The sequence below is a fragment of the Streptopelia decaocto genome (genome assembly GCF_964273445.1).
Source record: "Streptopelia decaocto genome assembly, chromosome: 2".
Taxonomy (NCBI): Eukaryota; Metazoa; Chordata; class Aves; order Columbiformes; family Columbidae; genus Streptopelia; species Streptopelia decaocto.
The window spans coordinates 137,647,770-137,669,970 of NC_138655.1; the positions used below are offsets into that span (position 1 = coordinate 137,647,770).

The 22,201-nt window shown below is 38.9% G+C and overlaps 1 protein-coding gene across 6 annotated transcripts in view; it reads right to left on the minus strand.

Annotated features, from left to right (window-relative positions):
- Nucleotides 1–22,201, minus strand: part of PPP1R9A (protein phosphatase 1 regulatory subunit 9A) — a 143,869-nt gene that overhangs the window by 61,840 nt on the left and 59,828 nt on the right. For all 6 annotated transcript variants that reach the window (XR_014183217.1, XM_082044356.1, XM_082044357.1 and 3 more), the window contains 2 exons: nt 4,630–4,762; nt 4,024–4,144 (listed from right to left, as the gene is read on the minus strand). Coding sequence is in view for 5 of the 6 variants with exons in the window: in XM_082044356.1 (XP_081900482.1) it covers nt 4,024–4,144; nt 4,630–4,762 (254 nt within the window). In the remaining variant the exon portion in view is untranslated. The remainder of the gene's footprint in view (nt 1–4,023; nt 4,145–4,629; nt 4,763–22,201) is intronic.

Here is a 22,201-nt window from a genome sequence, read left to right on the forward strand (position 1 = left end):
TTAAATTATATGAAAATACCTAGATAGAGGTATTTTATATCTTAGAGTATCTTAGTGAATAAGACTTCTTTTCAAAGAATAACAGAGGCTTCAAAGGAGGGCTGAAGCCTTTTGACTTGGAGTACTAATTTCTTTGTCATGTCTGGGGCAATGCATTGCAATTCTACACGTGTTCAACCTGTACCTTCAGTTCTTTGGACTCCACTGACAAGTTAAAAATACGAGCTTTATTCTTTGGTAGCCTCACACCACAGAATGTCACTATTTTCTGGGCAGGATCTCCCTCCTATATATAAGAATGTTTGAAAATACGATCTTTGCAACAGCCTAAAAACTCCTGCCTTGAAAATACTATCAGGCATTTTATTCTCAGAATTTTATTGCAATTTTCACTGAAGCATTTAATAAATGCCCCAACCACATTAATATTTATTGTATGTTGATGCTGGGTTTTGGTTTGATTTAGTTTGGTTTTTGGTTTGGTTTGGTTTGTTGCGGTTGTTTTGGTTCGTGTTTTTTTTTTGTTTGTTTGTTTGTTTTGTTTGTTTCTTTTGGTTGGGTGTTTTTTGTTGTTGTTTGTTTTGTTGTTGTTGTGTTTTGGTGGTTTTTTGTTTGTGTTTTTTTCAGTTAGATGGCCACAGGAGTTCAAGAAAAGAAGTTGGGGCTCACTGAGTGGGAAACTCACCCTCTTGGCTGAAAGCAAAATGGTGTAAGAAGATCCCTTTTTAATGGCAGTTGAGCTGTAAAACTTTACATACTTCACCACGCAGTGGACTAGTAGTGTTCCTACAGATATGTAGTATTTCAGCTGATGGAAAGTCATGTTCAAACACCGCTGCCTGCAACTTTGTAAGTGGCTCTATCTTGATCAACTGCACTTGTCCTTCAGGCATAGTCTGTTATCTCCTTCTTTCTTGTTTGTACAGCTCCTAAATTCATGTCCAAGTCTTATTTTTATGGCCATTGTTCTACAAACCTCCTCTCTTTCTATAAATGCATATATTTTATTTATACATAAACACATATAGATATCAAACAACATATACTTACATAATCGTTATTCAAATTACATAATCACATGTAATTAGAAAAGAAGTTTCCTGTCTGTTACTGTGTACATTCCGTAGTGCCCAGACTAAAGTACTCTCACAGTCATACTCTCCTGGCCATCTCCCTCCTCCGCGGGCCTCCCCTCTACCCACTCGCACCCCAGCTCTGTACCTGCAGCCCTGACCCCCAGACAAGCCACCCCAGGTACCATCTAGACCAACACAGCCACGTGTTCCAGGCAGCCTTCTCTTTAGAGCCCCCTCTGTCAGCAGCTCTAGGCTTCTTCTGCCTCTCAAATACAATTTCAAACATGAATTAAAAACTAGGCTCAAGTTGGCAAAGCCCAAATTCAAGAGGTTTAAGTGCTTCTATCATTAATGAAACTAATAATTCTTCTGACAATTTATTATTTGCCTATGTGAAGCAGCACTTCAATGAAGCAGCAATGAACCAACTAAAGTTGAACAAATTACTTGCAGATATACTGCTCTGTATGATGAACTGAAAAATTTAACCTGTGCTTCAAGTTAAGAACAGTGTAATGTTTCAAAACTGTTGTTCTCAATGTTATCAAAATACTTTAAAATGTGAATGACTCATCACCACAATAATTTGAAAGAAGTAGCTACTAATTAATCCAGAAAAAAATATTTTTCGTATTCAGTCTAATGCCTGATTTCATATTTTACACACTATTAATAATCTCTCTTATTACTTATCAACACGTTTGTCTCTGGATTCATCTCGAAGCATCGTCCTTGGTTAAATACTGCCACACACCACCTTTTGATATGACAACTGAACACTACCTGCTTGTTTGCATCAACATGAATCAAGCTAGCGGTGCTCAATCACTCAGAAACTTCTTTGTACAAATTTTGGGTTTCCATGGAAGGCGAGTACTTTGTATCATGTTTGATGGGTTTTTCAGTAAAAGATGGGAGTTATCCTACAGATACTGTAATGTTTTAAATTGTAGTTTCAGAACTGACTGCTTGAAGATTGCTATGCAGTTATTCAGAATATCTGATGCAACTGCTGAAATATAGCTTTATTTTCTGCAAGGAGATTTTGTTTTGCTATCAGTGTTAATGATTAACTAGGCTTTTGACAAAGATGAAGTTAACAGGACCCTTTACAGTTGACGCACTTAATTACAGAACTGGCTGCTCCCGACTGAGAGGATTACATATCCCTTTCCCAAGTGAGCGATCAGTCAGGCTCTCAGAAAGAAAATCAGAGGCTATTTCTCAACTGACTGAACATACAGCCAGTTGAAAACCAACACAAATATTAGAATGGTCAAAGAAAGATGATATTTTTTCTCAGCTGACAAGCTCCTTTCAGCTGCCATCTAGGGAAATGAAAGAAGAGACTTGTGATTGTACATTAACTTCCATAGCCCACTCAAACATGTGAATAATGAAACGAACAGAAAATACAGATCATCACAGAGCAGTAGGAAGCGCGTCTGTTTTTCAGCCAGGGAATGTCACACACAATGCCAGTCGTGAGCTTAATGTCTTCTGGCTCAGCTGAAGTGTACCTTTTAGAAAAACGTTCACTTAAATTTAAAGTAATGGATGAAGTCATGACATCTTGAGGTGTCAGCTTCTTCACTTCCCTTCATAATTTTTAAACCTATGATAAATCAGTATTTGGCCTTCAACCTGCTATCTTATTGCCAAGATCTGCAATAAAGATACCTGCAAGCCCAGTCTGGAGGATGGTATAATTCAGTAGTTTCAGAGCAATGTTACTAAACTTTGTAAGCCCCTGCCATATGGAGCCTTCTGATTTAACCTGTGTCGAGCTTCCACAGCAGAACAACCTCTGCCTGGCTGCAAAGTTATAGGTGTTCATCAATAAGGAACCTGTTACTGCAATAAGTTTTTCAGAAGACAGTATCATCTTTTGAGAGTTTACTCTTACTCCATTTATCTGTGTTTGTATTTGGTATCATTTATAACTAATATAACAAATCACTAATGTTTAAAAATAGAAGTAGAGAATGCATATAAGTAGACGTAATTGCTAATGTGTCAGATAAGTAGTATTTTATTTACATGCAAATTTACAAGATGTATGCACTGGGAAGAAACAACAGACTATATGGGGTGGAAGATGTTTAAGAATACTTTTCATTATTGAATGATTACATAGTAAAGCATTTTTCTAATTTTTTATGAGAAACATTGGCCTGATTGTGGCAGGTATTTGGTAATACGCAGAAAACTCTGCCCCATGTGATAGGAAATACTGTACGTTCAAAAGGAATTACTCAACTTACACGTACCAAGTAAACAATTCTAGAAGCAAGCAGGTTTTATATAAGCATCACGTAAGACTACAAACACCAGTTCATTTCTTTAGTGGGCAAGATTTATGATACAGCTTCGTATTCCAATTGATTAAAATACTTTCAGTGCAGTAGGGGTGAAAACTCAATTCTGGAGCAGATGACTACACATAATAAGAAATACAAAGTAACAGCCTGCGTTAGTAAACTTGAAATAAAGTGTATTTAGTAAGAGTTTAAGCATTCAGATACACAAATTATTTTGCTAATCAAATGTTGAGCAGAACTCTTTTTCATAAATATTGTGCGTGTAAAGCTGATTTGAAGCCAAAAGAACACACAGAAACTCAACACCTTTAAAATCTAAACTACCTTCAAAAGTGATACACAACAGGGAATCTCCAGTTTTATTCACACCAAAGCCTCTGGGTTTTCAGGTAGTCACAAACACACACCTTTGGCGAATCTGTTCTCCTTAAACACTTAAAACTTAGTGCACTAAACTGGTGTCTTCTCATAACTGTATCAGGCAGTTGGACCTTACCAGTGAAGTTTCCAAATTTTAAAGCTTTGCGTTATCATGACATACATTAAGCAAACAACTTTTTCCTATGAAAATCGTAATTCATAGTAACTATTGCTGGGAAAATTTCCAAATGCTGAGTCTAGTTTACCTGCCATCTCTTTCTGCTGCCCCACCTTCTGTTACTGTTTTGACAAATATTCCCAGTTTTTCAAGGCCTGCATCTGCTCCAACTCCCATTCCAATGATGCTTATGCCAAGTCCATCTTCATCTGTGAAGAAGGCAAGTGAAAGCAGAAACTTCTTACATTTGATTTATATAGTTATTTGGTAGATAAACATTTATTCTTTGGTTCCTCTTGGTTTTTCATATCAGTAACATTAATATCATTTTGCTTCCTTTTATAAACTTTATTATTCCACCATTTAATTACACACAAAAAATATCACCTTTACCCTTATGAGGAGCTCCGGACAACAATCACAATTTTTACTCTTCCAGTGGAGAATGAAAACATCAGATTAAACACTGTGTAAAATCATGTGTTAATGCAGGGACAGGAAACAGTTCCCCTAGGGAAATAAAGAACTGCAAGTCTCTGAAATGCTTCTTTAATTCCTTATCAAACAATGCTTGAAATCTAAAAAGGCAAGGTGACTACAACAGATTCATGGAAATTCAAGAAAGGCTGTGTAGGTATGTGTGGGCTCATAGATCAGTGTCACAGGAACTGGAAATGGCACACAGAGTCCATACCTTTTTCTAGTTCAACTGGGAAGAGCTCCAGCTTTTCCACACGTTTCTCGAGTTCATATTCAGCTGATGCAGCCACTGGGTCAACTTCATCATTTCTCCTGTCATAGTCTTCATTGGAATACGTATTGAAAACCTGGGGAAACAGAAAAAAAAAATCACTCAGTTATCTACTCCAAAAATACCAACTGCTTTTGTCCTGTGATGTTGCAGAGTATGAAAAGGCTTTTAAAAGTCAAATTTCTCCTGTTCCTTCAAACTTCAGATTTTTAAACTTGTGCTTTTTCATACCAGTAAAGCACAAGTCTGGTTGCAAAAGTCAATTGAGAATAAATGATTGATTTTTATTGTTTGCGATTATAAATGCAGGTGGTGATCTTGAATGACTAAGTTGGACTGTACATGTCAATATTTAAATTACTTAATTCAACTCATTAAGAATGTACTATTAAAAAAGATTCACGGACAGGAAAAAGCTGATGATCTGCATACAACCTCTGAAATGATGATGATCTGCATACAGATCTCTGAAAAAACTGATGATCTGCATACAACCTCTGTTTCAGTCTTTTCTCCTAATTAAGTTCCAGTTTGCATCCATCTGACCAATGCTACACCTGAAGATTACTCATGTACATTTATGCCGCCTATGGATACCGTTAGAGATTATGCTCTGTATTATGTATTACCTTTTAAGGAGAGCAATATACACAGCCATAGGTATTTTTTAAACTAACCAGGTTTACAGGGTTTTTTCTGCTTTAAAGCAGTAATGTAACACTGACTGTATTAACCTGATTATTTTATTTACGCTACTTTCTATTATGCTTTCAACATGAACATGTCAATCAGAGATTATTCAGACCTTCAGGAACTTTAAACAGTCAGGAAAAACATATTTTCGTATTTTTGAGGCCAGCATAGTTCACTTAACTGTCCACATTTGGCAGTAAGTAAAGAATACACATCATTACTGGTAATAATTTTCTGAACTTCAGTCCCATGCATGTATCATGTTCATTAGTTCACATAGAGCAAAACAACTTCCCATATCCCATCTTCCTCTTTTACAGGGATCCTACAGAGGATATAATCATGTCACCACGTTTTTCTATATCACTGTTTCTCTTACAACATAAACTGCTGCACCACGCGGTGCAGCTACACATGTGCTCGGATCTCAAGCAGCCCAGCCCGCTCTGTCACAGCTGTGCTTGGAGGCTCCATCACGACCTGGGCTCATTTCCACCCGCGGTTTCACCTGCCCGAAAAGCTGTTAGTGCAGATCATTTTCTTTTAAATAGTAGTTATATTAAAATTGCAATAGAGAAATACTATTCAACACTATTGTAAGTATAGTAACTGTGTAATGGCTACTGCAAAGCTACTTCAAAAACCCTCTCAGCTTTACATAAAGTAGTGGTTGAAACAGAAGAGGCATTAGTCACTCTCCGGAAATTTTAACTCTTGTATTTTACATCAACGTGAAACACTTAATAAACTGCCTCGTCCAAGAAGACTGAGATTATAAGCATTTTACAAGAATCCACAAACCTATCTCACATTGAATTTTAGTGATACTCATGCAAGAAAGACTGGTTTAACTAAACTGTGTTCCTCAGAAGCCTTCTTAAATATATCCAAAAGCTAAGTAAAGTAAGTCACATAGTAAATGTCCACTGCTGCTGAACATTTTATGCTGCTTTAGTATGTGTAAGATTGGAGAAAAGACACTGACACAGAGATAAGCATAAGGAAATACAACAATTTGATTGGTCTAAAATAACCTGCAAAATCTATGTGCAAGTTCTGACCATGCAACACACTAACGGAGAAACTGTGGAACAGCCAACTCCTCCAAAACGTAAGCGATCACCTTCAACTCCTTCCCTAAGCTTCTGTTTCTAGATGCAATAATTGCACCTGCACTGGGTATTTCTTAAATGCCTTGAACTATGTATTAATTTCTGCTCCCACTGTTAACCCCATTGGGTGTTTGAACTCCCAGTTACAATGGAAAACAAAACAAAAGGTAGCCTCACCAGCTCAACAGCCTGACACAGGAGCTCTGAAAAGTCTTTTGTTACCCCAAGTCTTTCACAAACGTCTTTGACACAAGATAAAGCCTTCTTCATGTTACCTACCCCTGCCTGCTACTTCTCACAACACTTGAAGACAGGAAGAATCATTAGCATGGTTTTCTACGTAGTCATATCAAGCCAGAAAAAACCTGGAGATCTACCGATGCCAGGCTGTATGCAGTGAAAAAGCAGCAGGTACAGGACAGAAGGCCATCACATCTATCGTTTGATTGAGATGTACAACTCACAGCAACCATCTAGTCTACCCTGATACTAGTACAGATCAGTCATAAGAGCCAGGGGACAGCACGGCAAGGCCCCGCTGTGGGCTGGTGGGGAACCTCCAGCTGCCCTTCTCAGTGGTTTGCTGTCAAAGGCCACTGCACTCACCAAGGGTTCCATATCCAAACCCAACCTCATTCATGCTGACTCCGACCAAAATGAGGATCAATCAGTAAAGCTGGACACAACTAAACCACTACCAAGCTAAGGTATGACCACAGACCTTTATGTCTAAAATGCAGCTGTCATGCAAGCGAGTACAGGTAAAAAGCAACAGCTGTGGGTATAGCTTGGATTGTCTCATTTATCCACACAACGAGAGACACGTGTTTCAAATACAGAAAAGAGACGGATGTTCTCAAGGAAAATGGAGATATAGACACTAGCTGTTGAAGGATGGTGAGAGATGCAGACAAACATTGTTTGCTGAAGACAAAGAACAGATGACGGTAAGGTATAGAGAAAAATCATGTCACAAAATAAGTATATTTATTTCTAAATTCCTTTTCATCTTGTTAACTAGCCCCATTCTTTTCCTTATGTTCAATGACTGGCATTAGTATACTGTGGCAGCAATTTCAGATTTGTTGCAAAGTGACTAGATATGCCCCAGGACAATTTTCTTTCAAAGCATCAAATCATGTATTGAGTTTTTGTTTGCGATGGTCTTCCTTGAACCAGATTAGACAGATGGCTTCTTGTACCTTGCTTGCTGTTTTGGAGTATTTAGATCTGCACACACAAGGGAACTAAAGATACTGTTAGCAGTGAATACATTTATCGTTATGTCTCCAAATACATCAGGCCACTCTTATCTAGTATCTCTCCTAAGCATTCAATCTGAGATTGCAGGATCACTCACAGCATCAGGGTAAAATAGTCTACGTTTCCTACCTGGCATTAACTCACTGTCTTTTGTACACTGGTTATATGATCTTGCCCACTGCCTCCAACATGTCTTTTGATTAGGGGAAAAAGGAGGATATTCTTGTATGACATTTACCTCATTTTGCACAATCACATTTAACAGTTGACTGATTCTATTAAATGAATCTCTAGGTGTTAAAATGAAGAAAACAGAATTTGTGCTTGGAAATCTTATTTCTTTGTGAAATACTCTATCCATCACAGTCACGAACTGCTTGCTCAGTGCAGTCATAGAACTGTCACTCAAGACTTTACTTTGCTAAAATTAAAATAAACAGTTATAACTTTTTCCTGAAAGTATGCTTAAATTGATTTAAGTAGACCTACTTCACCACGTCTGTCGCTGCTATTTCCTAGAATGTGTGTGGGATTTCAGACTCATGGGAATTCTCCCATCCCCTGTGATTTAGAAGATTTGGTTTTGCCATCACACTGGCCAAGTACCCACTACAATAAAGTCTACTGAGTCATCACTTAAAGAAAGCTCTTTTTCAGGAAAATCCAATGCATCATCTTAATCTCTGGTTACACCTCACCAAGTATTTAGAAAAACAAAACAAAACAAAAAACCAAAACAAACAAAAAAGCTTCCATGAATTCACCTGTGATGTTTACTAGAATTTACAACAGCACTTTTAATCCAGCAAGAGTGGAAACAAAGAGCAACTAACAGCGGCAACAATCCAACAGATACCAGTGCTTAATGTGCATATCAAACTCAGCAAACCCCGAAGAACGGACGGGCTCACTCCAACACTGTTGTTCACAGAACATATGTCTGTCTTCTCTACAGTGAATGAAAGAGAGCCATCAGTGATTCAACCAGCACCAAAATAATGACAAACTGCATGATCAAATTAGCAGGTATTACTGTCAGGTACCCTGGGTGGCACCCCCAGGGAAATCATACATACACATACATGCATACTTGCTCCTCTTTCAGAGGGCAGTGACAGAGCACAATCTAGAAAAGACACGTCACTAACTATTAAAATATATTGCACACTCCAATTCAGAAAAAAAACCCCACATTTTGGTTCTAATACTTCATTTTATGAATAAGACCAGAAAGACGGAAACAGATTAGTCTTGGAAAAAGGAAAAGTTTGAGATATTTTCTCAAAACTCTCAACTATCAAGAATGTTTACAGAATTTTGCTGGCAGTAACCAGTAGGTAGTGCCAACTTTTCTTTTTTATTTAAGCGAGCCAGAAAGGAGATAAACTACGAAGAATCACATGGGCTATCCTCGCCAAGGGTTAGCCATATTATTTCTGTTGCATACTATAAATTCTGTAACATTAAAAATGCCTCATCTGTTGTGTTTAAGAAAGTCCCAAACATACTGTGTATACGCTGGGTATGCCTATACTGTCTTTGCAAGCTGTGCTAAGGAACAAGACCTGATCCTGTGTTCAGCTGCTGCTGAATACCTTGGCATCCAAGCTTTGTATTGCTCCAATGACTGGTGGCCACCAAAAAGAAAGAGCTGAGGAAGAACTGCATCTTGGTGGATGGCATCTTGCTGCAGTAGCTGCCTGACCACATCTTCAAGTTACTCAAGTCTAACACACACATAAATAGTCTCTCATGTGCAGTTCTTTATTATACCAGGTTATTTTATCCCAGGGGCCACAGTCAACATACGACGGTGATCACTGTGCTATACCGATTATGAAACCAGGCTTTCTACCCACTATTGCAACGCTGCCAGAACGCCTGCTCCTCATGCCTCTGTGCAGAAGGCAAAACCAGCACCCAAGATCCAACTCAGTCATCTGGGTGAGATGGATCACCTTCATCATCACGGGAGGGCAGAACTGCAAAAAATGGCACCAACAGTTACAGCAAACGTTTGCCAGCAAGTCATGCCTCTAGCACCCACTCTGGGGAGGGGAGTAGGCATCACAGCCATTACCTCACCATAATGATGCCAGGCAAGCCCAATAAACTACTACTTTTCCCCAACATTTTATTATTTCTGAAAATTCATGTGCTAGAGACCATTTTGAAAATGATGCTAAGTCATGGACTGGTTGTTACAACCTCTGCTCCTGACCTCATCACTGCCATTACTATACATGTTGCTGGTGGCCACCAACAGGCTTAGCTTGACATCGCTGATTGATCTTCAGAAGTATTCTCTAGCTGATGCAGATTTGTCAACGAGCAGAAGATAGGACCTGCCAGCAAAATAGACTGGTATTGCCTGTATGAACAGTAAACACAGATGAAACCTCTCAAACCTGCACAACAACCACTCTATCTCCACTTTTCCTTTTATCACCATCCTTGGGCAAGAACAACCAAAGACACCTATTAGAGTCATCTTCTGTCCCATTATGGAGAACTGAGAGTTCAGGCATACTTGCAGTCATAAAAAGCAATGCTATTAACCTTGGGATGATCCAAAATCCTCTCCTTTTTCACAGCTGCCAAGGCAAGATCAAGTTTAGAATTTGGGTTTCCTTGGTCTTGTATGGAGCCAGAGTTTCAAAAACAGCAGCCACATAATTTAAATGGACTGAATGTGGCTTCCCAGTGGAACACCTGATGTTCACTGCTTTGGTACACATGACAAGCTCAATCAGAGTGACAATTGGTATTTCTAGCCTTCTTGTGTGCGATTTTTAAAACTTGAAAAATTTGGAACACCTTTGTTCCACATCTTATTTGCAGACAGCAGCAGCAGCCAAAAGTGTCATCTCTCTGTATAACCTGCTGAGAAGCCCTGAGAATGATCAGGTAGTCTTCTGGTCGTACATCACCTCTCTGCAAACATCCAGTGTGGGAAGGTGATTAATTACAGAACTACTTTATAGTTTTATCTTTTCATAACTCATCTCTAGAGTGCATTGTGTATTTGCTGGAGGAGAGTCACAGAGAACTCTCTCAGTGGAGGGAACAAAATTTGGCACAGACAGTGTCCATATTTGGAGAGCATGTACCTTAAAGCACAAGTTCTTATCTTTCCTATCTCATTTTCTTCTCCAAGTGAATAAACTTGTTTATCCTGCACTGAAACGGAGAAAACAGAAATGTACAAACACTAAGGGGGACTAATCAACCTGATGCTACGGATTCATCCTTTGACAACCTTAATTATAATTAAGGTTGTAATAACAATTTCCTTTGGCTGCTTCTGCTATATATACCCTATTGACCTTGGGAAAGATGAAAACTCAGAGGCTGTCTTTAATGCAGACATGGGTGGAAATCATAAATATTTTGTATCAGATGCATTATTATTAATTACAGTAACAGCTCAAATTTCAGACAAGTTTTGTCATGATTGCTAACAAGAATCCAAATAAGGAGTGATAGTGGCTAAATAAGACATTTGGACATTCAGGAAGACATAGATGCCACCTTCAGTACTTTCTCAATCTAGAAAAGTCTAGAATGGCATGTGATAGCACCTCCCTACCCTCTGTGAGGAGGAACAGGGACATTTGCAGGGTAGTTGACAATTTTGTCAGAACAGTTGTACAATAATCCCTTGCTTTGAATATACTAAACTGGACTGCTGGGCTTCCTCCACTAAGGATGAAAAACTCTCTTGTGGAGAGAGAAGTGAGGAAGAGCCATAAGAGCACCACAGGAAGAATCAGACATGTTCATGGACATGACAGTGACCTACTGTGTTACACCTCAAGCACAAGCAGTGTGAGGAGCACTCCTGTGCTGCACCCCACAAGGGCAGGAGGTGGCTCAGCAATGGGGATAACTCTGGCTGTGCTCAAGAAGCTAAATGAGAGAAAAAAAACACCAAAACCAAGCCTGTGGTTTCCCTCAGAAAGCTCTGTAGGAGAAAGACCTGTTTTAAGCAGCCTGAAATGCTGGCAAAAAGAACTGCACAGCAGGTTTTAGTTTCTGAAATCCTACAAGCATCTAAGCCCTAGACTTCTTCATCCCAGAGTGTCCTCTTCTGACATACAACAGAAAGCCAGGAGCAACTGCTGACATGCACAACCAAACTGTTCAACTTGTTGATACAAATTGGAAAATATTATCTCTAGATATTAATAATTTAGGAAACTAGCACAGGCTATCATGTCTTCTGTCTGTTGCAACAGCCATGAAGACAATGTCTAGTAAAAAGCCACAGTGCACAGTGTCACTGTCCTGCAGCAGCACCAACACATCTCAGCATCCATCCAGCTCCATCCACTGCAGCACGTCCTGCATCCAGCCTGTTGACAGGGAGAAGCACCCGACCAATGTGAACCCCAAACCCTGCCACAGTCACGCTGCCTGGTGGGACACTGGCATTAAAATGTATGGACTAATCACAGCTTGAGACAAGAGTGTGATTTTCTTCCCAGTATAAGCAGTTAAACAAGCAGACAGACTTCACTTTAAAGCTCGTTTCACTGAAACTAGTATCTTAAATTTTATACAGTGCACTTTCAGGCCCAAACATGGAACTGAAATTGCTTTGGTGGTAGCCATCATCTCCTGGTATCAATGATGAAAGGCCATACCTACTTACTGTCTTTGACGTCTCCACTGCACTCACTGCTGTTGAAGCAGAAGGTCCTGGTGCTTCAGCTCAGGGGGGCTGCAGGGACCCTAAGTAACCTTAAATTCTGTGTAGGTTGGCATAAAAATGTGGCCTTCTTGGTCCCTTAAGTCAAGTGGAAGGCCAAAATTTTCAGATTTTTCTTTTTGTCTGTCATCTCAAATTTTCTGTGTACAAATATGATTTTTACTCTCCCTTTGCTCAGTTTCAGGTGTGACCTCTTTAATACACCTGTCTTCATTAAGTAATTTCCTAGAATCAGTGAAGTTATTTATCCTACCATTAATTATTTATTCAGTTTGTACTTGGTTTACTGCTGATGTACTAGTTTTGTTACAATTTATGTCGCTATTTGTCTACATTGCAGAAAAATACAAAGTCACTGTTGCTGCAAATGAGATGTGTGCCCCATGCTAAAAACTTCAGGCTGTTACTCTTAATTAAGACAGGTTAGAGTAATTAGCAAGTAAAAATAAGCCCTGTACTGAAGAGTAGAATCAAAGCTAATACAGATCTGCTCTTACAGAGTAATTTCTAAGAATAAAAAAAAATCCTTACCATTATTTGCCTAATACAGTGTCATCACCAATGAATGTTATAATACAAAGGAGATTAAGATCTCCTGAAAATACTAGGATTTCATATTAGTGCTGTCTAAAACCTTACTCCTTGAAGGTAAGTTAAATTTTTACTTAGATAATTAAAGTAGAAGATAAGTAAACATTTTTATAGTAGCAACACTCCTTCAGCTGAAAACATCCTGCATTGTGTGTGCTACTCTAACAAGGATCAATGAGGAGATAAAAGATGCTCTTTTCTTGGAGTGAGTTCTTCTCACTCTTTATGAAGGGACTCTTTCCCTCCTCAAAATATCCGAACTGGAAAAAAAAAACAATCCAGCAGTTCAAGTCCTACAAAAACCAGGTAGGTTCTGAGAAACTTGGTTTCTCCAGACACCAGCTCTCATTTTGACTCCATCAGTGAGGCAGCAGAGCTGCCGCCTCCTTCATCAGGAGGAACAGGTGCCCCTCTGACTCCACCTGTGCTTTTTAATATATTTTTCAAAGCCTCTCCCTCCTTCCTCCACAACAGTGTATATCGCTGACCCAGTCTAAGGCTACACGACACAGATAACTTCCAGTCATCTGCTAATTACACTCAAAGTCATTGCCACGCAATTCTCTTCTTTCAGAGATTTTGGAACATAAGATCTCTGCAAAGCAACAAGTGCTGGGACAATACTTGCATAAAGCATTTAACAAAACAAAACCACCTGGGAAGTAGCCTGCCCCACTACCAACAGCAGTTCAAAACCAAGGAGAGAGAGAGGGTGTCCTGCAGTTCGAGAACTAGTTACTCCAAGTGCCTTCAGTGACATCGAACTCCTGCTGAAAAGGAATTCCCTGTAGGATGAAACTTCTAAAAATAAACTTTGCAGTGGCAGAACGTGAATTTTCCCATACTGCACCTATCTAAGGTGGATTTAGGGTCCAAAGCTTGTTGGAAACAAGTGGGACCACAGCCCTGCACCACTGTTTTTTCAGACTTTCTAAGGGGCTTGAGAACAAGATAAGCTCCTTTGAAAACAAATTAATACTGATATACTCAAGAAGCTATACAAATTGTAATACTGGTCTCATTAACACTGAGCACTCTTCATTGTACAACTCCTAGTGACCTTGTTCACAATCTTGATCTGGTGTACAGTGAAAAATTGAAAAGTGGAGACTGATCTATATCCCATAGGTGTGAGTCCCTGTAGTTTGGGCTTGCCCTTTGGAGCAGCAATCCTGCTCAGGTGAAACCTCAGGAACATCATGTCATGAGAAACACAAACAGCATGAACCATTTCTCTTTTTTTTGACACAGGCAACAAATTATGGCCTCTAGGTTGTTGAGGGCAAATATGTCTCCAAACCAATCCTGGAAAAACTTCAGCTATTTTCCCATGGCAACCCTAAAAACTCAAACAGTCCGCTCATTGGCAAATATCAAATTACTTCAACACAAAAAGTTTAAAAACATTTCTCTGTTCTTTTTTAATAAACTATTTTTTCATGTTTTCAGTGTACAACCCTTTGCAGAGTAGCTGAATATCAGATGTACCTTTTGCTGGAAGGCAATCTAAGTAACTCAACTTGCTTATTCTGAAAGAGTCACCCTGGTCAGACTTGAAGAGATTCATTGGAATCGAAACATGGCTTGCATGGAATTCGCAACTCGCACAGCTATTAGGGTTGCTGTGGCTCAGTTTTGGTTTAATAAGTGAGTAAAACAACAAGGTACACTGAAACCTGAAGCTGACAAAGATATCTGAATTGTCTTATCTGAATATTCCTGGGTTTTTTGCACATAGTGACTGGCTACAGTTCTGTGAGGTTTTTTTTATTTCCATCCTTCTCATTATGTTTTTGTCATAACCATTATTACAAATGGAATATTCCAATTTTCTCTTACATTAATGGTACACACTAAATGATTTTCAGTGAATTCTGTTTGATGAGCTTTGCAGACATGGGTCTAAATTTTCTTGGACAGTGGGTTGTTTTTTTAATGCAGCAGTATAATGGGATGAATAAATGACTAGTGAGGTGACTATCCTGAGTCTTATTGATCATATAGGAACCCCAAGGAGACTTTTTAAGTTTGGTGTACTTCACAGGTATGATTCATAGGTAATTAATTCCTTTGCCTTGACCTTGCCTTTTTTTTTTAATGCTGGTTTCTATTTCTGGAAGTTACTGACAAAAAATTTACTCTGCAATTGTTTAAATCTTCTACTGTTTATTTTTGGTCAGTAATCCACAATATAGAAACAGAGAATAAAAATAGGGAAAAAAAACCTTGTATTTTTTGTGTCAGCAGCTTGACAATTGCAGGGAAAAGAGCCAAGAGACAAGCTCCATTGTATTGCATTCCCGTAAAGCTCATGGTTCCTCAGAAAAACTCTCCTGCCAGACTTCTTTCACAGATCCCGGACAGATTGGAGATCTAGGTACAGCAATTTAACACGTTCCTGACTACAGCAGTGCAGTACCGACCTTTAAACCTGAATGGCTTTGGCTGAATGTAACCGCACTCCTGTTTCAGGGCAAAGTAAAAAGGTTTCCCTGCACCTCGGGAGTGTCTCCATCCAGCAGAACAAGGAGCAGTTGCAACAAGAGCACATCGATAGTCACGCTATACAAAAAAAAAATTATGAAAATATCAATAAGAATATTTAAGAAGAAAATTCATTTCCAGTGTGACAGCAGATACATTTTATCACTCTTTTGGCAAGTTCCTCTATTGCCAAGGTAACAAACTAGCATGCTCAAGAACTCACTGTATCTTTGAACGTGAAAATAAGTATGCGAATGAGAATGTCTGTAGTAAGCTCAGTTTGACAAATTAATTATAACATAGCAAGTCTGGACCTCTCATGCCTAAACAAGTTTAAACAGACAAGAGAGCACAGAGTTGCAATTTCTGTCCCTAGACTCTTATTCCTGAATCTGCTGCAGTATTTCTTCCAGAACCTTGAATCGCTGCCAATTTACATCGTAACTGAGGGTGTGATTTTTCTTCTGCTTTCAAGAGTGTGACACACGAGCAAGCCAAGAGTGAATGCTGTTTCTGGTACCAATTAGTACAGACTGCCATACAGTAGCGATGTCGCCATGAATCCACACGGCAGTGTTTCTTCTCCCAGAAATCACACTCTCCCTCAGCCTACACGTCAAGATGGCCAAACACAAAGTAAAAGTGCCACACACGTTCTCGGAAGCAAACATCTGAAATAAAATATTGACTATTCATAATACAGTCTTATTTCTGTTTAAAATAAATCTCAGCAGAGGTAAATCGTGTAACCTGCATATTCACTGAAAATGAACCTACATGACCAAAATTTCATAAGCAATTCCTTTTATCCACTTACAGATGTCACCACCATTAAGAAAATAATTCAAAGGAAAAAAGGGCATAAAAAGTGATCACAGGCATTCATTTAGGATTTAAGAGATTTACTAAATAAATTATACAGATAATTCATCCAACTCTAGTTTTATTGTGTACTTAATACATATTATATAAACTGAACAAAATTAATACAATTTTTTTATTTATAGATATAAATATGTATACAGAATGTACTATAAATAGTACACATGGCTATATATCCCGTTACTTAAGGCAGAGAAGAGAGCTGAAGTGGAATAAAAGAGTTAGGTGGAAGCAGCCTGACTTGGTGTCAAATGTTCTCAACCCTACATCATCAATACAAATCCTATTCTGCTTTTTGAGATGCAAAGTTGCAACTGCCCCAAAGATTTTTCATGACTCTCTCATAAACCTTGTCTCAGTCCCAGCAGCTACTGTATTTGTTATTAATGGGCAATCTCACTGATACTGCTGCAGACACAGCAAAGACGAGTGAGCCAGGGAGCCGGATCTCCAGTGCCAGAAACCAGCAGACTTTCCAGCCTTGCCTCAGACCGAAGCACAACAAGCAAATGCACTTCCACACCAAACCACAGTGGAAGCCTTTCTGAATCTCTAAAGCTATCCCAGCATCACCTTTCACAGTAACTAAGTTCATATAAAAATGTTAAATGAAGAAATGCTTGCATTTTTTTTTTTTAATGACAAATACTACTTAATGAATTCTTTAACTGAGATTGGATAACTGAACAGAGTCCCATGGCCTAAGATGACCGTGGGAAATTCTGTTATATTCTATTACGAAAAACTCAGAGATGTGTTGAACTCTTCCTCAGCAGAGTGCCAGCCCACACATTATTCATTACTTAAGGACACGGCTTATGAGTTGAAGCATAGCTTAAGTATGACACTAGATATTAGACAGCCCTTCAACCAGCCTTCTATACAGGGTGAACATAATCCCCCAGTTTAAGGTGGCACATGTTACAGAGGGTATTTATTTAGTTTCAAATACAAGCAAGTATTTTCCTACATCGACTAAAATGCTTGTGATTCTAAAGAATCTAAAGCCTTTGGTAGCCTATTGCTATATTCACATTAATATCACCATGTGGTGACATAAAAAAGACCAATTAATGGGGTGTTGCATTAATTTGGTAGGAGAGTTGCACCCGCTCGCACCAAAACCCAGCCGTTCAGCCTGTTAATGCCATTGCTTGTATACAAAAATGGACAGGCAGAGGCTAAGAGGATTAAGGGAAAAGCTTCTGTAGTATAGCAAAAGGTTTGCTGTATTTTGTAAACATCTTTCAAACGGAAAGTGCAATGCAGCATTCTCAGTGCCAGATCACTACTCAGTTACTTCATGTTGTAGACTTACCAATCCCTTAATTGCACCTGCAGGCAGAATTCATTTTGGCTGACTGCATTTTTTCTAATGATAGTTTCACATTTGCACTGTTTAGCACAATGAATTGCATCCTAGTAAGATGTAAAACTGCCTAGGGTAAGCAAAAGAATGTTTATCCATTAAGCATTCATACCAACTGTATTACATTGCAGTTAATCACACCAATGCTTCAAAAATCAGACAGTCTGTATTTCCAGAGGAATTTAGTCCCCCTAATGCCTCCTAATATGGTACACGGGGTAACAGAGACTCTCACATTAGCAAAGAACAGGAGTTCATTCCTTGGTCTGACTGCGTAACTGGTTCAAATGCACCATCTCTAAGTGCAATTTAAAATGCAGTATTAATGGAGCAAGAAACAGAAGGTTACAAATGTGTGCACACAGTATATCCGAACAAATAGACAAAGAGAAAGAAGGATCATGAGGATAAGCTGGTATTAATGAATAATGCTAGCTTGGGATGAGACTACAGCAATAATACCACAAAGTGGGGATTCAAGATAAATACATTTAAAGTGACTCAATTCAACACTATTTTTGGACATTTTTCAACTTCGACGTTTGCTACGACATTAGCACAAAGTCTGATATTACTCCCTGAAGTCAATAGCAAACTGACTTCATCAACACCAAAAGGAAGAGGTGGGTGTCTCTATTATGATTGTTTTTCAGTCTATCCCTCGAATTATGGAAAAACTAAATGAGTATAGAACTGAGTTTTGCTTGCATTAAGTATTTACACAGTTCTACTCTTCGTGCCCAAATTTACTGCATAAATTAAAATTTTATTGATGTTCCCTACATACCAGTCTGTGATGGATTTGAAATTCTGGAGAACCAAACACAAAGTGTAGCACCCAGTGCCATCCACCCTGAGAAGGCATCTGTGGAGCTCCATGGAGCCCAGGCTGTGGGCACCCCAGCTTTCGGTACAAGCCCCCCACTCTCCCACCAGGTTTCCCGTGCCTGTGGCGGGTGTGCCAAAGACACTGAGGTAAGACCCAGTGACACTGCTTCCAGGGCTGCTATTGCTGTGCCTCGGAAAAGCAAAGCAGGAGACCTTTGTTGGCCCCATCAATACCATCTCCTATGCTGAAGAGTGAACATGAACCTTCTCCACTAATACCTGTAGAGTCCTGACTCCTGTCAAGCTCCTGTCATTCGGTATGCAGGAATACAACTTAGGGAAGCTACAGGAGTCAAATAAATGAAGAGTGGGGATGATATATTCTTTTTGCTCTCTCTCTCTTCTAGAAGAAAATAGTTTCAGCTTGGCTGCTGTGGGAAAGTAGAAGGACACATTTGTGCATTTTGGAGTTTTTTCCAATTTTGACGTTTTTTATTCCTCAAGAATTTTGGTGTATTTTTTTCCCCACAGGAACATCTTGCTTTACTGTTCTGTGATTTCCCGAGCATTCCCCTGTGCAAGCCCCTGATAGTCCCAGCATACATGGCTACCTTTGGGCAAAGCAGCAAGTGGGGCGCCATGCCCGTCCATGTCCATTACTGGATATGAAGACTGACACGGGGTTACCTATGAGCCCACTGCTGTCCCAGCCACATGCCAGTTGCAGAGGTGGCCATGGAATCAGATGGATGGCAAACAAACTCCTGGACCTTCACAACTGACCTGAGTCCTCTGAGTTTTCTCTCCTACAGATGCAACTTCTTAATCTGCTGCAGAAAGAAATAGCTGAGGCTCAAGACACATTCTGCCTTTGCGAGGGAAATGAAAATATGAGGCTCAGCTTTCTGTCCTGGTTTGCCCAAGCAGAGGAGGAGAAAGCACCATTTACCATGTGCAGAGATGGAAGACTGTAAAAGCTGCAGAAGAACCTCTCCGTATGTTGTGTCAACGTAGTGGACATAGGGGCATCTCTAGGAACATTGCTCAGTTATCCACCCGCTGAAGTGTGTGGCACACAGCTGGTACCACTATCACTCACAGTAACTGTGTTCTGGCTACAAACAGCTGCACGTTTCTCTTAAAACAGACATCATTCAGAGGAAGCTGGACATACTCCAGTTAACAAATTAAAATTGATATAATCTGTGTATGACAGAGTATCAACCCAATACAGTAAGCCCTTCAATAATCTTAGCATTATTTTAACAGTTATCCCCATCTAATATAATGAAGAAAAAGAACATACCCAAATATCTCTAAAAACTGCTGACAAATATTTTTAAGTCAGCTAGCTTTCATTGTCTAAAGAAATCAGTAAGGCTGTGACTCTTGCCTAAACTTGGTGTAGTGAATGAACAACCAGAGGAAGACAGCAAACTGATCTTACAAAGCTTTGCTAGAATATATTTACACATATAACCTCAGCTATTTTCAAGAAACTCTAAGTAAAGAAAAAACCAAACAACCAAAAAAGAAGTACACATCCAATCTTTTCAGAAGTACATCTTCTAAAATACTGGTTTATAGTTACGGTTTCAAGAATACCCATCAATGCTGAAAGGCTTCTTTCCTTGGGCATTACTATTATTCCTAATCAACCCTCCATAGAACAAACATAAGGAAAGACAGAAAACAATTCAAAGCAATCTTTACAGGTCCTTCTTTAGTATTACTAACAAAAGTTAACACTAGCTCAGGAAAACCACAAGTGATGTTAACATTCACTGGGAAACTGCATGACAGGCAATTGGTATAAAACATATGTAACTCCTGACTGCTTTTTATCCCTAAAAAAACAATAGTGAATAAAACCACTGTCTTGGATGAGGGAATTAGATACAGGTAGTGTGGGAAAATAAATATGTGGCTGGACATCAAAACAGTCAAGCTAGTAAAACTTTAATCCTGAAAACTTTAGTTTTAACCTTACTGTTATTGATTAAACACTCTGGAGATTCTAAAAAAAAAAAAAAAAAAGCTCAATAAAAACACCTTTCGCTAACAAATAAAATATTTGGAATATTTGGAATTTGGAAAATAGCACAAAATTACAATTTGAAGAAGCCTACTAGTAAACTGAATAACCACAAATGCAGTTCTGTCTATAAGTCAGCTCAAGTTTTAGCTTTCAATTCCTCGTAGCCAAGCGAGAATAAGCCGCAGTGCTTACAAGGATGCTATAAACCACTTTAGTCTTGAAGGGAAGAAATATTCTTTCAGATTATTCACGAGTAAAACGAATGAAACTGCATGCCAGAAGGTAAAAATGTAACCAAACATATTTATTTCTCAAGACCAATAGGATTAGCCAGATCCACAGCAGCTGCATGAATGCGATCTTGCTGCCTGAACACTGGAGTAAACAGGTGGGCAGAAGAGCCCATACTGGCCATGTAGGTCCCCTCTTGGGTCTAGACCAAATAATGTACTGTTTTGACAGGTTTCCATACATATAAAACAGATTCCCTCCACTTTTTTTTCAAAGAAAAAGGAAAATCTCAGCTCTTTAGAATTCAAAAATCTCTGGAAGCATGAGCACCCCCCTTGCAAAATGCACAGAGTTACCACAAAAAAGGAGAGCAGTGCACAAAATACCGGAGGAGAAAAAGGGTTTCAAGTTTCAAAGTGCAACTGCAACACTGGACAGTGTAAGGCATTTATCATTTTACTTAACTTTTCAAATGACATTTTAACCCAAATGGCTAAATTGTTTTGGTACCACACAGAACATCAACAGTAGGTGGTTGTCACAGAAAAAAATGCAGAGAACTGGTAATTTTACAGCAACAGCTGACTAAAAACTGTCCGACAGTACTTCGAATTAAAAGCAACTTTAATATATCACGCATGTTTTTGCCTATTTACCCTGAAAGGTATGAGACACTGCTTCAACTCAAGTTTTAAAAATTATTTTATCTGATCAGGCAGGCCTCATAAAAGCTGTATTAAAGTAATCTTACTTTACCTACCTTCGGGTTAAAAGCCTGTCTGTCTTGCCAAAAGGGCAACTGTCATAATCTTCCTTAAATTCAAGCTTTCAAATGGTGAATATACACTGCCCTCCATGCCCTAAGCTGAATTTTATTTCTGATAAATGTCATAATGTACCTCAATAAAGAAGGCACAATAAAAATACAAGCTATAATTGTTATGTCTTTATGTTATGACTTTTAGCTTACAAGAAACAGATTTATGGAAAAGCCATCATGTCTCTGTTTAGCAAAGAACTTGTATTTTATTAACCCAGCAGACTTTTCTGAGCTTTGTTCCAGCATAGGTGCTTGAAAACCAGATGCACAAAATGGGTTCCGCCACGTGTACACAAAACGCATTTTAGATACAAGAGTTATTCTTCATGCTCAAGCTTTTTCTTTGTTCTACCAAAAGTTAATTGTCTTATGGCTTGCATTGATTTCTGCCAAAACACATCAGGACAAAAATCCTTCCACTGAGTAGTAAGAACAGTTTAAAGGCTGTCGCTTTGCCTTTCAAAAAATGCTGGATTAACTAGGGAACCAGATA